Source organism: Delphinus delphis, chromosome 9 (genome assembly GCF_949987515.2).
Source record: "Delphinus delphis chromosome 9, mDelDel1.2, whole genome shotgun sequence".
NCBI lineage: Eukaryota > Metazoa > Chordata > Mammalia > Artiodactyla > Delphinidae > Delphinus > Delphinus delphis.
In genome coordinates, this window is record NC_082691.1 from 22,381,937 (window position 1) to 22,395,824 (window position 13,888).

The 13,888-nt window shown below is 36.0% G+C and overlaps 1 protein-coding gene across 1 annotated transcript in view; it reads left to right on the plus strand.

The window, feature by feature from the left end:
• Positions 1-13,888, plus strand: part of PHTF2 (putative homeodomain transcription factor 2) — a 163,112-nt gene that overhangs the window by 82,157 nt on the left and 67,067 nt on the right. The window contains exons 9-10 of the mRNA XM_060020316.1: positions 22-177; positions 4,845-5,063. Of these exons, the coding sequence (XP_059876299.1) occupies positions 22-177; positions 4,845-5,063 (375 nt within the window). The remainder of the gene's footprint in view (positions 1-21; positions 178-4,844; positions 5,064-13,888) is intronic.

Genomic DNA, 13,888 nt, shown 5'->3' on the forward strand with positions numbered 1-13,888 from the left:
CTTTTTATACTCCTAACCTAGGATACCCAAAGGACAGTAACAAATGTCTCTGATGAAGTCTCCAGTGAAGAAGGTCCAGAAACAGGATACCTATTGCGCCGTCATGCAGACAGGACTTCTGAGAGCATTCTTCGGAATAGAAAGTCACACCATTATAAGAAACATTACCCTAATGAGGTATATACTTTGGCCTTGCATCTGTACATATATATCTATTTTGTATGTTTTTAATTTACAACTTTTTTCAACAAATTTATGATTATTGAAATAGCAGATATTTCCCGTGAATCTCAATATCTTACTGTTATATGATCTGGACTTACAGAGGAGCAGTTTTAGATTAATGTATTTCACACATGATAGCCACACACTTGTATTCATTTTGTGTATTATCTCTGAAGACTCATACATTGAGTTTGTTGTTTCCTTTTAAAGAAGATCCTGGAGAGACAATCTGTGAACTCCTATGTTAGTCTTTTCCACGATTTGAAAGGCTTTATAACTTCTAGATTGTAGCAAAGTTATTATTCTAAGTGACTTCCTTCATGTTACTGTCACCAGTTAAGTCGCCCAGGCTATAAAATTCAATTCCTTTTTCTTCTTGATTCTGTTTTTCTTTGTTAATGTCTGTTTTTCTTCAAACCCTTTTCCAACTTTATCACATCTCTTGAAGTTATTATATCTCTTGAAATATTTAAATAGAAAAAAAATTTCATTCAATTGTATTTTCACATTTTATTCTAAGGACAATACATTGTCTTGCTTGAAGGCACATGAATTACTTTTTACCTCACTTTTTGATAAACATTACCTTCTACTCTTTTTGTACTGTATTAGAATATATATATTTTTTCTTGATGATTTAGGGTCAAACTTGCGAAAAATCTAATATTACGCTGTGCTGGAGTATGAATAGCTTAAGAGTTTTAAGATTAGAAGAGTTACTTTTTCTTTGTACACTCTTCTTTGTGGTTTTATCTCTAGTCAATCTTTCTACGTGACTACAGCTGTTTCTTCTCTCAGTGGCTGCCATTAGAAAGACACTAATGCCAGTATGTCTACTCATTGCCTCTTCATCCACATTATCTGATGTACCGTTTAGTGTTCCTAAGCCAGTTAACCATGCTTGTGAAATTCAAAGTCTTATTCCATGCACAGGTAGAAGTCTGTTGGTCCTGGAAAGAATTCAGGACCTCCAATAGAAGGAGGTCTCCACTCTCCTATAGAATAAATTACTTGGCTTTAGAGGTACTTTTCTCTCCCCTAATCTTTACTTTTCTTGGTTTGCAGCTATATTTTGAAATATTGAGATTCTTGAAGGGCAGACCATTATTCTACTAATCTTAACTTTTAAAAAATAAATGTTTCTTAAAATCTTCCAGATTCCAAGTAAGGCTGATAATTAGCTAGTAGGCATTGGTTGTTTTAAATCTTTTTAAAAATGATATAAAAGATTACTTAAAAATAAAATCTGGTCTTCAAATTCTTCCTCTGTGAAGTGAGGAACTTTAGACTAGAAAATATTTAAAAAGCTGTATTTCAGTTCCAAATTTTTTTACTCTCAAGTCAAACCACCTTCAAAGTTGTTCGTACTTTTTATTGAAAAAGCAAAACACAGCCTCCTTTGAATAAGTAAAATTCAGACAGAGGATTTGTGCGTTGTTTTGCATCTGTATGTATTTATTACTGTACTCTTCAAATTACCGGTGATACGGTTTTCTTTTAGGGTGAGGCACAAAGAAATCATTTGGGGAAGCACTTTGTGCAGGGGTAAGACTGGTGGACCTTACTTGAAGAGTACTGGTCAGAGACCCAGCCATTTGTTGTAAGCCTCCCAGATGTCAGAATCTATAGATATACTTTTTAGGGACATTTTTCAGGAAGAATCATCCAATCTTCTGGTGGCATGGGGGTGGTAGATATTATACCACGCTGTCATGGTGTTTGGCACCAAGGGGGTTGGGGATGAGGTAGTGATCTTGCCATTCAGTGTGTTGGACTTTCACCTAACCCTCTTCCCTCTTACCCCTCAACGCCCAAACCCTACCCCCACCCTGGTTTCTTGCCTTTTTCTACTATCTACTATATCTGATTGGCTTCTTCCAGTCTCTTGTTGGGAAGATGGTGGTAGAATTACTTGGTTACCTGAGATATAGGAGGTGTCCTGGGGAACCGGTAGCTCTGTTTAAGCATTTGTCCTGTTTCCTAGCTCTGTCTTGCTTTGTTTAACTCTGCAGGTATCTTTAATTTTTATTCCCTATTGTGGATTAGCTTTTCATCTGATGAAGGCAGCATTTGATGGAAAGCATAGTGAAGAAACCATGGGCATGGAGTCAGACTACTTAAGTGACTTTGGAAAAATTATTTAACTTACCTGAGTCTCAGTTTCTGCCTCTGTACAGTGGGGAGGGAGGGAGACTGGCCTCATCAGATTGTTAAGTTTAAATAAGATTATGCATAATTGCCATGCACAAAGCATTTATGTTATAAATGCTTATTCCCTTCATCTATTTCAGTTCAAATAAATAAACTTTCTTAATATGGTTATATTCTCAGTTTTAGCTATCTGTCTAAAGATTTGAAATAAGCAGAACAAATTGTATTAAATGAGCAGTAGCTCATTTCCTATTTTTTGGCTTAATTCAGCAATTTGTAGTGAAATTTAAAGTGGCCACTAACTACCTAAATACTGCAGATAAAATTCTGTTTGAAATGTAAGCAATTATAGGCAATAATTTTTAGATTTTACATTTGTAAAATGGCCCACTTATTAATCAGTATTTGACAAAATACATTTATAATGAATTATAGATATTTCTTTATCCCTGAAATCACCCATTAGTTTCACTTAAACAGTCATCAGGCCTTTAATCCTATTACTTATTTCTGTATCTGATTAACAAGTCTGCATCAGAAATTAGTTATAGATAATAAGCTAGTTTTATCAAAATTTTTGGATTAGCAATTACTTAATACAGTCTGTGTCTTGCTATCTAATGAAAACTGTTGTGATGAAAACTGCTTATGCTTCAAATATTCTGTTTGACATTAGTGAATCGGAAGTATTTTTAGAGTGCTTTTCACGAAAGAAAGCTGACTAATTTTTACCCTTTTCTCTTTCTGTATTTTTTTCCTTTCTTTTTTCATTTCCTGCTCAACTCTTTTGGAAAATTTTTACGTCTCCCTCAAACAACCCTCCTCCCACAAATACTCTATCAGTACACTAAATATATATTTATTATCCCATTCTAATATCAATAAATTATCAATAATATATCTCATTCATTTAAGACATTTTGTTACCTGTGCTAATGATGGCAAAAAAAAGTAGTGTTTGGCTTCTGTCTTTCATAGACTTATAGTGTATTTGAGAGTTTTGATTTATTTGAGAATATGAAATACATGAACATCTAACACAGACAGTATTACAGATGCCAGACAACAGTGCAAAATTTATCATTAGATGAATATAAATAATAATAACTCGCTTCAGGGATTATTCAGTAATCGTTCTAAATAGAGAGTGCCTTTAAAGTAACATTTGTCGAGCGCCTTTGTACTAGGTTTGTATTAAAAGCTACAGTGCTCATTTAATTTTTAGTATCTATTTTAGGTAGGTAGTTTTATTCCCCATTGGTAGATGGCTAAACAAAGACTCAGAAACAAGGTAAGATAGCTGGAAAGGGGTAGAGATGATATTTTCCTGACACTTTTTGTTAAGTAGGCTTTAAAGGAGAGTAGGATTACAGTAAGAGGTAGGAACATGATCAGAGGCTAGAGTGGCAAAGAGCAAGCTGTGTTTAGAGGCTAAGACGTAGCCCAGTGTCACTGGAGGAGAAGTGGAGAACAGGATCCGAAGTAGCACATTTGAAGACAAGGCTTGGTGAAGGAATGTGAACTTTATGCAGAACAGTGGGAAGCCACAGAAAGATTTTTGTCTGAGGAATGAAAAAATAGCTTCACTGTGGGAAGGTTAATCTGGAAAGAGGGGAAGGCCTTTCAGATAGGGGTCAGTCAGGAAGGTCTTAGAGCAAACAAGGTGTGAATGATGAAGTTTGAACTGTGGTGATAACATGGAAAATAGAGAGGGTAAATATAAAACATTTTAAAGTAGAATTGACAAAATCTTCGTGACAGATAGCTAAAAACAAATCCAAAAATTTCAGCATACTTGACTACATAAGGATGGCTATTACGATTCTATATTTAGGAAAGGTTATTTGGAATTAAATTAAAATGTAGTCAAAGGTATTTATTTTGTACGTTAAAAACTCTTAGGAAAAAGGTAAATTGATCAGAAATTATTTAACTTGTGCCTTTTAGTTTTTCACTTTTTTACAATAGATTAAGAAACATGAGTTGGCAGTTATCTTCCTGATATAGATTATTTGTTAATTTTATATCAATTTATTGAACTTCTGTTTGAAAAACAAAAACAGTAGATACATGAAATCTATTGTTGCTAAAAAAAAAACTAAGAAAAGAACTGCATTAAACACATCAATTAAAGTGGGTTAGTTAACATTCACTGACTATGCAGTCCATATAGATTTAGGCTAGTCTCTGAATTCTGAACTTTGTATAAACTTTAAGAGAAAACAGGCACAACTTTTGCCTGCAAAATAACACTTGAGCTGAGATGTGAAATCAAATTTTGATATGAGGAAATTTTGTTTCTCCTTAAAAAATATTATATATTTTAATGCTTTGCTATTTATTTCACTGTCATTTGACAGTGTGTGTGTTGTTTTAGCAAAAAGTAGCAATATATATTTCTGATAGAATCCTTTGAGTTGGAAAGGGTACATAAATTGTATTAATGTCAAAGAATATCTTGATTTCAGGATGCCCCTAAATCGGGTACTAGTTGCAGCTCTCGCTGTTCAAGTTCCAGACAGGATTCTGAGAGCACAAGGCCAGAATCTGAAACAGAAGATGTATTATGGGAAGACTTGTTACATTGTGCAGAATGCCGATCATCTTGTACCAGTGAGACAGATGTGGAAAATCCTCAAATTAATCCATGTGTGAAAAAAGAATATAGAGACGACCCTTTTCATCAGGTTGGTTTACAGTGTTGGATTATGTGGGGCTATAAGTCCAGCTCCTTTGAATGTAAGTACAGATTTTACAGAGGTGAAGAAAAAACGTACAATTAAAATAATGTTCCTGTATTATTTTTATTTTCATGTGAGCTGCAGTCTGGCTTCACTGGAACATAGAATCTCAGTATTTGTATCATGATTGTGTCACTCACCTTGCAAACATATATTCCTGAGAAATTGTCAGTAAATAGAGTTTTGTAAGTCAAATTGTACTTTAGATGCATTAGTCCTTTTCTCACTCAGCATACCTCACGGTCAGTTTCATCTATACCTGTGGTCTTAACTCCACCTATAAGATTATAATTCACAAATTCACATCTCATGAGTATCAGATTTGTATCTCCAAGTGCCTATAGTAATGCTATCCAACAGAAGTATAATGAGAGTTACATGTGTAATCTAAAATTTTCTGGTAGTCTCATTTAAAAACATTTAGAAAGGTGGAATTAATTTAAGTATGTTTTGTTTAACCCAATATATTAAAAATATTATCATTTCAACATATAACTAGTATGAGAAATATTAATGAAATATGTTACATTTTTTAATACTTTCTTCAATATCTGTTGTGAACACTTAACAGCACATCTCATTTGGACTAGCCACATTTCAAGTAATCACTAGCCACATGTGAGGAGGATACCATATTGGACAGCACAGGTCTATAGGATATCTTCATTTGAATGTCCCACCAGTACTTCACATTTACCAAATACTTCGTCTTCCTTCATAAATCTGTTTTTCTTATGAATGACATCTCCATCCACTCACTTGCCAGTTCAGAAACCTGGGGGTTACACTTCCTTACCTTCTTCTCTCTCTTATCCAACTTCTCGTCAAACCTTAATAATAAAACCAACAAGTAAACTCTTAGACAACTAGAGATGGAAGGAAACGTCCTTAATCTGATAAAAGGTAACTGTCAAAGAACCTTCTAAAGACCTGTCATACTTCATGATGAAATTTTAGGATCTTTTTTTTTTTTTTTTTTTTTTTTTTTTGCGGTACGCAGGCCTCTCACTGTTGTGGCCTCTCCCGTTACGGAGCACAGGCTCTGGATGCGCAGGCCCAGCAGCCATGGCTCACGGGCCCAGCCGCTCCGCGGCATGTGGGATCTTCCCGGACCGGGGCACGAACCCGTGTCCCCTGCATCAGCAGGCAGACTCTCAACCACTGCGCCACCAGGGAAGCCCTAGGATCATTTTTATTAACGTCAGGAACGAGAAAGAGATACCCATTATCACTGCTTTTTCTATCAAAATCCTACCAGCATGTATGTATGTTTGTGTTTTAGTTGAACTTAGACTGATATAAAGTCCACATTAAAGAGCAAAATGTCAAGAATAGCAAAAATAATTTTGAAGAACAGAGGACTTTTCTTACTGAGTATAAAAATTAGTTTAAAGGTGTAGTAATTAAGATGGTATGGTACAGCTGTACGCTATAGACTGAATATTATGTCCCCCCATAATTGATATGTCAAAGCCTAATCCCCAATGTGATAGTATTTGGAGATGGGGCCTTTAGGAAGTGATTAGATCATGAGAGTGGAGCCCTCATGAATAGGATTACTGCCCCTGTAAAAGAGGTGCCTTAGAGAGCTCCCTTTTCCCTTTCATCATGTGAGGTTACAACAAAAAGAGAGTAGTGTGTGAACCAGGAAGTGAGATCTCACCAGACACCAAATATGCCAGCACCTTGATCTTGGACTTCCCATCCTCCAGAACCGCAAGAAACAGATTTCTGTTGTCTGTAAGCCATTTAGTCTGTGGTATTTTGTTATAGCAGGCCAGGCAGACTCAGTGTGTAAACAGATAGACCAATGGGACAGAATAGAAAACCCAGAAATAGTTACCTTTTTGTATGGATCCCTAATGTATGACATAAGTGACATTGCAAATCAGAAAAAGGATGGACTGTTCAGTATATGGTTGTGGGTCAAATAATTATCCAAAGACAAAAATTTATTCCAGATAGTTCCTAAGTGTAAAGAAATAAAACTTTAAAATATTTAGAAGAAATTATAGGAAAAAAATACTTGTTACTTTAGGTAAGAAAAGAATTTTTTTCTAGCTCATTAAAGAAAGTTTATTTTAAAATATTTAATATTTCTTTATTAAAGGAGAACAGGCAGGATATAAGCTTTATAAACTTTCCAAAGAGAGAACATTGCCAGCATTCCAAATGGAGAAATTATTGCCTTGTATGAGAACCAGGCCTTTAGCCTTTCACTTTACAGGTGTCTGCGTATGAAATATTTTTCTCACAAGATCATAATGCATAATGAACTTTTGAAAATTAAAATTGTAGGTGAATTTTTCTCGCTGCTTCATTACTATATTAGTTAGGGAGGAGGTTCATGGTTAATTCTCAGGACAGATTTACCCAAGGCATACCTTGTATTATAAGCAGGGTTTTGCGATGCCCCTCAAATTACACTACATGGAATGTCAGCTTGGGCTACCCTGTCCTTCGTAGGTAAGCTTTCTTCTCAGATTATCAGGTACTGGGGTAAAAGTACCAATGGAGGCTTTTGGATTAAGCCTTTTGTCTTTTCATCCCAAGCTTCATCCAGCGTCGGGAGGGGCTCACGTGTGAATATGGACATCCTAGGGTCCAACACCCAACTTCCTTCCACATCATTCCAAACCAAATTCCTTGGCCACTCCTCTGGCCCAGATATATACACATTGGTGGGGTCCCTCTCCAGAGGGACCTGGGCAAGAGGCCTGTACAGGCCTAGGAAGGCAGCTTGGGACCAGTAGGATAGGGAACTCTAGGTCCCATGGATCCAGAAGGGTATGGGTTCCAGATATGCATATCCCCAACTCTGCAAACTCCTTACTTCACAGGGAGCGGCACTGCTGGAGCAGAGCCAGAAAGGGGGCCTCTGAAGTGCAGAGCCCAGAAGAGGGAACCTGGCTCCCTCCATCTAGGCTAGTGCTAATCAGATTTAGGAAAACTTGACTTAAACTCTCCCAAAGCCCAAAGCTTGCTGCATAACATCTGTTATTTTCTCCGGGTTTGTGTATTCATGGTCCCCTGCTCTGGCTAATCTCCAGGCAAGTACTACTTCTGTTTCACCTCACACCAACCCAAATTTGAAATGCTACTACTTGACACATTTTTAGGAAAAAATATTCTCATATCAAACATCTTATTTTTAGTCAGTTCTACTGAAGACTTGGTGTTAAACAGTTCTCTCTTTATCTCTGCTTTCTCCTTCCAAGGAACAAAATGAATTCTATTCTTATCATCAGAAAAAGGGTTGTGAGAGAGTATGTGTAATGAGATTGTAACACATGTGTGTCTATACACAAACATGTAACTAAAGTTCAATAGAAGAGAAACACATGGGGTTTAGCTGAGGCACATTAATGGCAGAATAATTGACTGAAAGTCTACAAGGCACAGAGGGTCCCCAGGGCTGCTGATTCCTCTGTCCTAAGTCCTAGTTAAAGTTTCCCTTGGACACCACAAAATGTTTCTGATGAAAAACACCATCATCCAATCACTACCTTTATTTGAGCTAGCTGGAATTTCCATTCCTTGCAAAAAATACTGGTTTTTCACTATTTTAAGAAAAGAATTTTTTAATGCTCTTATTCAAAGCTGATGTTAATATGAATCTGCACAACTACTTCGGAGAGCACTTCGTTACTTTATAATAAAATTGAAGGTCTGCATACTATAAGACTCTTCTCACTCCAAGGATACTTTAGAAGATGGGCACAAGGAGGCATATTAAAAAATGTTCATTGCATTTTATGTGATAGTGAAAGATGGAAAATAATGCAATAGCCAACAATAGTAGAATTAATAAATCATGGCATATGGTAAAACAATATACAGCAGTGAAATTGAATGAACTTAGTCACATATATCAAAAAGAATAAATCTTGTGAATATAACTTTGAATAAAAAAGCAAGTTTCAGAATTATACGTACAATATACCATTTATAATGAAGTTTTAAAAGATGCAAGGTTATATATTGTTTATGAATAAAAGCATATGCAGTAAGCATATAAAAACATGCAAGGGAATAATGAACACCAAATTTAGGGTAATAGATCTGGGGAATTAAAAAGGGAATGAGAGCAGGGAAGGGTACAGAGTAAGTTTCAATTTTGCCTGTAATTTTTGTAAATTAAAATACCTGGAGCAAATGGGGGTAAAATAAATATAAAACCAAGTATTATTATTCTCGATCTGATTGAAATGTTTCTTTTAAAAATATATCCATTCATTTTGGCTTCAGCTTCAGGAAAACTGTTAGCGGAAAGAAGCTTTGCTACAGAGGGCTGAGGGGTGAAAATGAGGAATGAGGTTTAAGAAGCATGGACCTGACAGGTTGGAGAAACTGAAGGAATGTTTTGGTTCCCACCTCCTAAATGTGAAGATGTGAGACACTTGAGCACTTATGTGCATAGGAGAAAAAAACAGTAGGGAAGAATTGAAGAGGTACAGGAGAAGTTGTTGAATGATTAGGGTTCTGGAGGGGAGGCATGATTAGGAAGCTTAGCCTCCTGCAGGACGAGGAACACGTCCTCTGCTGAAATAGGAGGAGGAAGAGTGCACGAAGCAGGTAAGACCACAAGGGAGTTACTGCCTGATGATCTCTGTTCTTTGATGTGCAGGAGGCCAGGTGGTCTATTAACAGTAAAGAAGTGAGATGAATAAGGGGCTTGTGGATGGTGGTGAAGGCTTGACATTTTCATTTGTGGGAAATGGAGATGATGGGGAGAGAGTTTGTGTTTGCTTGTGTTCAAGCCAAGTAACACATTAAAAAGAGTCACACTGCCACGTGGTTGAGGGTCCAGTTGGAATCTGAAACTATGAATTTGTAGTTGCCTGTTCTACATAGTTGTATGCTTTTCTCTGGAATATAGTTGTAATAATTATAATAGTAGCAAACATTTAATAAGCATTTATTATATATCTTCCACTGTGCAAAGTAATCTAGATGCATTGTCTCATACAATCCACATGACCTATAACAATGTAGGTTATTTTTTGTTTCGTAGATGAGAAAATGGAGGCTCAGAATTAAATAATGCACCCAAAGTCATACAGTGTAGGCGCTAAATAGTGGCTATTCAAGGGACAAGAGAGAGGATGATATGCTGGTTGAAATAATGGATATGGTAAAAATCTAGACATGTTAGATTGAGAAGGAAATGAAACCAAGAAGGGACTGATAGGTTGAAGAATAGGTATGTTCAGGGAAGAGTGTGTTTTGAATTGAAGGTTTGAGAGACCTGGTAAGATGAGAGGCTGTGGCTGGAGACTCATTTCAGATGTAGAGCAATTTGTGGTGACAGGGTCCAGGGTGTGGCCATGGGAATAGCCAAAGCTCCCTGGAATTTAAGAAGTGAAAAAAACAATGAACAATGCATGAGAAAAGGGTGTTGGATGAGTCATCTGTGTATTCATCTAAGTCACAGAGGATAATAACTGGAATTGAGGTTTAGGAAAACGCCTATGAGCCATTTCCCCAGCAATCCCATAAGTGGCACAGAGGCAGGGACCATGTGTTTTGCTCATTGTTGTATCACACAGTGCCTGGTACATAGTAGGTGTTTAATATTAGTTGGGTGAATGAATGAAACAAAATAAAGTTTTTCAAAACATGCCGATTAGGCCTTTCTTAAATGATTAAAAAATTTGTTTTAATGAATGCTCTACAGAATAAATTGGTCCTAAATCTGTCACACTACTCTGCTTCTTTTTTTGGTAAAATAAACATTTTTTAATGTTCTACTCTGCATATTAATTATAGTATTCTAGGTTTACTTTGGTTTTGCTTTTGGGTTATATACTTGATTATACGCACATTTTGTATTCTCAGGCTCCTAAAAAATAAGCTCATGTTTTCAGTTTTAGCTGAAATTAGCTCCCTTTAATGAAAAGCTGCCTGCTTTTTTTCTTGTTTGACTAAGGTCTGTATTAGGTTTGGAGGATCCTTTTCTGCCTACCATGAAGACTGAAAAATTCCTCCTCATGTGAAGAAGCACTGAGTATTTGAATCAGCGTGTTCTAGTCAGTATGTCACCAAATTTGTAGTTTTGTTTTATTTTCTTGGTGAATAGTTACTGAAACATTTCTAAAAGAGAAAATTTTTCTCCTGTAGTCACGGCTGAGTATATAATAAAATATAAAGCCACATTCAAGTGAAATTAATTCTTCAGTGGGTAAAGCGGTATTTTAATGGCTACAGTTACCACAGGTGGAAACTTAAGGAAAGCAATTGTCATGGTGAATTTACCTGAAATAAAACATGCTGCCATTTAAAGTGTTAAGGTTTCCAGGCAGTTGTGAATGAACAGGGAGCAAAGCAGTTGAGATTTTGATGAGGATAAAGAGCAACCATTGAAAGAGTTGCAGATTTTAGTTTGAAAAACGTAACTAAGAAGAATCTATGTCATAAAATTATAAAATGGAATGATTTGCTCTGATGTTTTCTTTGAAACTTTTTAAAAAAGTCTCATGTACTGAAGGCAGTACATATTTGTACAATATTTTAAAAAAATTTTAACATCTTTATTGGAGTATAATTGCTTTACAATGGTGTGTTAGTTTCTGCTTTATAACAAAGTGAATCAGGTATACTTATAAATCTATCCCCATATCCCCTGTTTTTGAGTACATTTCACACACACACGCCCCTGTATCTTTTAATTAATTGTTTTAAAATTCTCCAGTTTCTAGTTGCTCTCTACTCTCTTGCCTTTTGCCTTTCTGGAAATAGGAAAATGCTATCAAATGCTAGTTAGAAGGTACTGGTGCAAAATGAGTACTTTTGGAAGTAGAGTGAAGAACTTTTCGATTTCCTATTTCTGTCTCTAGATGTACATTCTTGGTATTGTATGTCTTGCTTCATGTAATTCACTGTTACAGACTGAGAATTAAAAGGAAAAAAAAGCCTGTATATTGGTGTTTTAATCTGTTACCTCTGTGGCTTAACACTCTTTCCATTCAGCTTTTCATACTTGTTCTTAGCTTTTTAGTTCCATTATGTTTCATAATTATTAAAGTTCCAGGGAAATTTTGATACATATTTTGGTGCAAATTATTTTTATCCCAAACTAGAGTATTTTGTTTGGGGAAAAATTATAAAATGTAATTTGAGGAATTAAGTGGATAGTTAATAACTAGTATCTCGTAGCTCTTAAGGCTCTCCAGTAGTGAAATATATACTGTGAAGGTTAATGTATATTAAAATACTATATCTTTGGAACAGATAAATTTTTACAGAAAACCTCTTGATAGCCAAATAACTAAATGTAAAAGAGGTTTGCCAGTAGCATAACTACTGGCATTATGGTTTGCCTATATAATTGTTCATAAAGAAAATTAATGTACGAGGTCAGAATAATTCCCATGTCTATTTTCTTACATATTATTGTATTATTATTTTATACCTTTAACTGAAATGAGTCAATGCAACTTTACTTCCCCTAGAGGAAAATATCTTCCTTAAGTTTACAGAAGCATATCTTTACCATATTTCAATCACATTTTTGTCCTCAAAGAATATTCTGAAGTAGATTCTTCTGTTCATTGTTAGAAGTTATTTCAATGAAATATGTTATAAAAATAACTTAGAAATAATGTAATGTAATAAAACAAATTTATCAAATTTATCCCATTCTGGGGCTAATCTTTTAGTGTTATTTCTATCAATATCTGATAATGTAAATATTAGTGTTTTATTAATTTGTTGCCATCTTTAACCCCCAGCTATCCTATTTTGAAGTTTTATTCTTTTAATTATAGATCTGAAACAAACAAACAAAAAACCTCAACTTTAAGTATCTGATTTTTTTGCATTAACGCTTTCAGTTTTTCTTTTTACCTTTTTCTATTCCTTGAAACTTCGAGAGATACGTTATTCTAGTTGGGAGAGTCCTTCTACCTCTAGGTGCTTCAGTTCACAATATTTGCTCCAAGGGGGAAAAAAGTTAAATTGATCCTTTGGAGAATTGCTAGATTAAAAAATCAGAAAAGTAACTAAATCAAATATTAAGAGTAAGTTTGTATCTCTTTCTGAATGAGATTGTATCACTGTTTAGTCCTTCAAAGAGGTTCATATCTCAGCTATCATATTCTTTTGTATTGAATGATCATAAGTTGGACAGTCAGTAGTATGAACAATTAGTAATATGAATTTAATGTGCATTTGTTTTTGAACACTTGTATATTAAGAGAAAAGAGACAGATTGACGACTAAGTGCTTTTGCTGACAAATTTTAGAGGATTTTTGAACAGTAGGTTGCCTAATAGATGTTACAGAAAGTTCTTAACTTATGTATTTTTATAAACATAATTTCTTACGCCATCTGTTCAGTGTATATGCTAACTGATTTTTTTGTGGTACGCGGGCCTCTCACTGTTGTGGCCTCTCCCGTTGTGGAGCATAGGCTCCGGACGCGCAGGCTCAGCGGCCATGGCTCACAGGCCTAGCCGCTCCGCGGCATGTGGGATCTTCCCAGACCGGGGCACGAACCCACGTCCCCTGCATCGGCTGGCGGACTCTCAACCACTGTGCCACCAGGGAAGCCCGCTAACTGATTTTAAGATAGAATTTTTTTTTTTTGCGGTACACAGACCTCTCACTGTTGTGGCCTTTCCCGTTGCGGAGCACAGGTTCCGGACACGCAGGCTCAGCGGCCATGGCTCACGGGCCTAGCCGCTCCACGGCATGTGGGATTTTCCTGGACCGGGACACGAACCCGTGTCCCCTGCATCGGCAGGCGGACTCTGAACCACTGCGCCACCAGG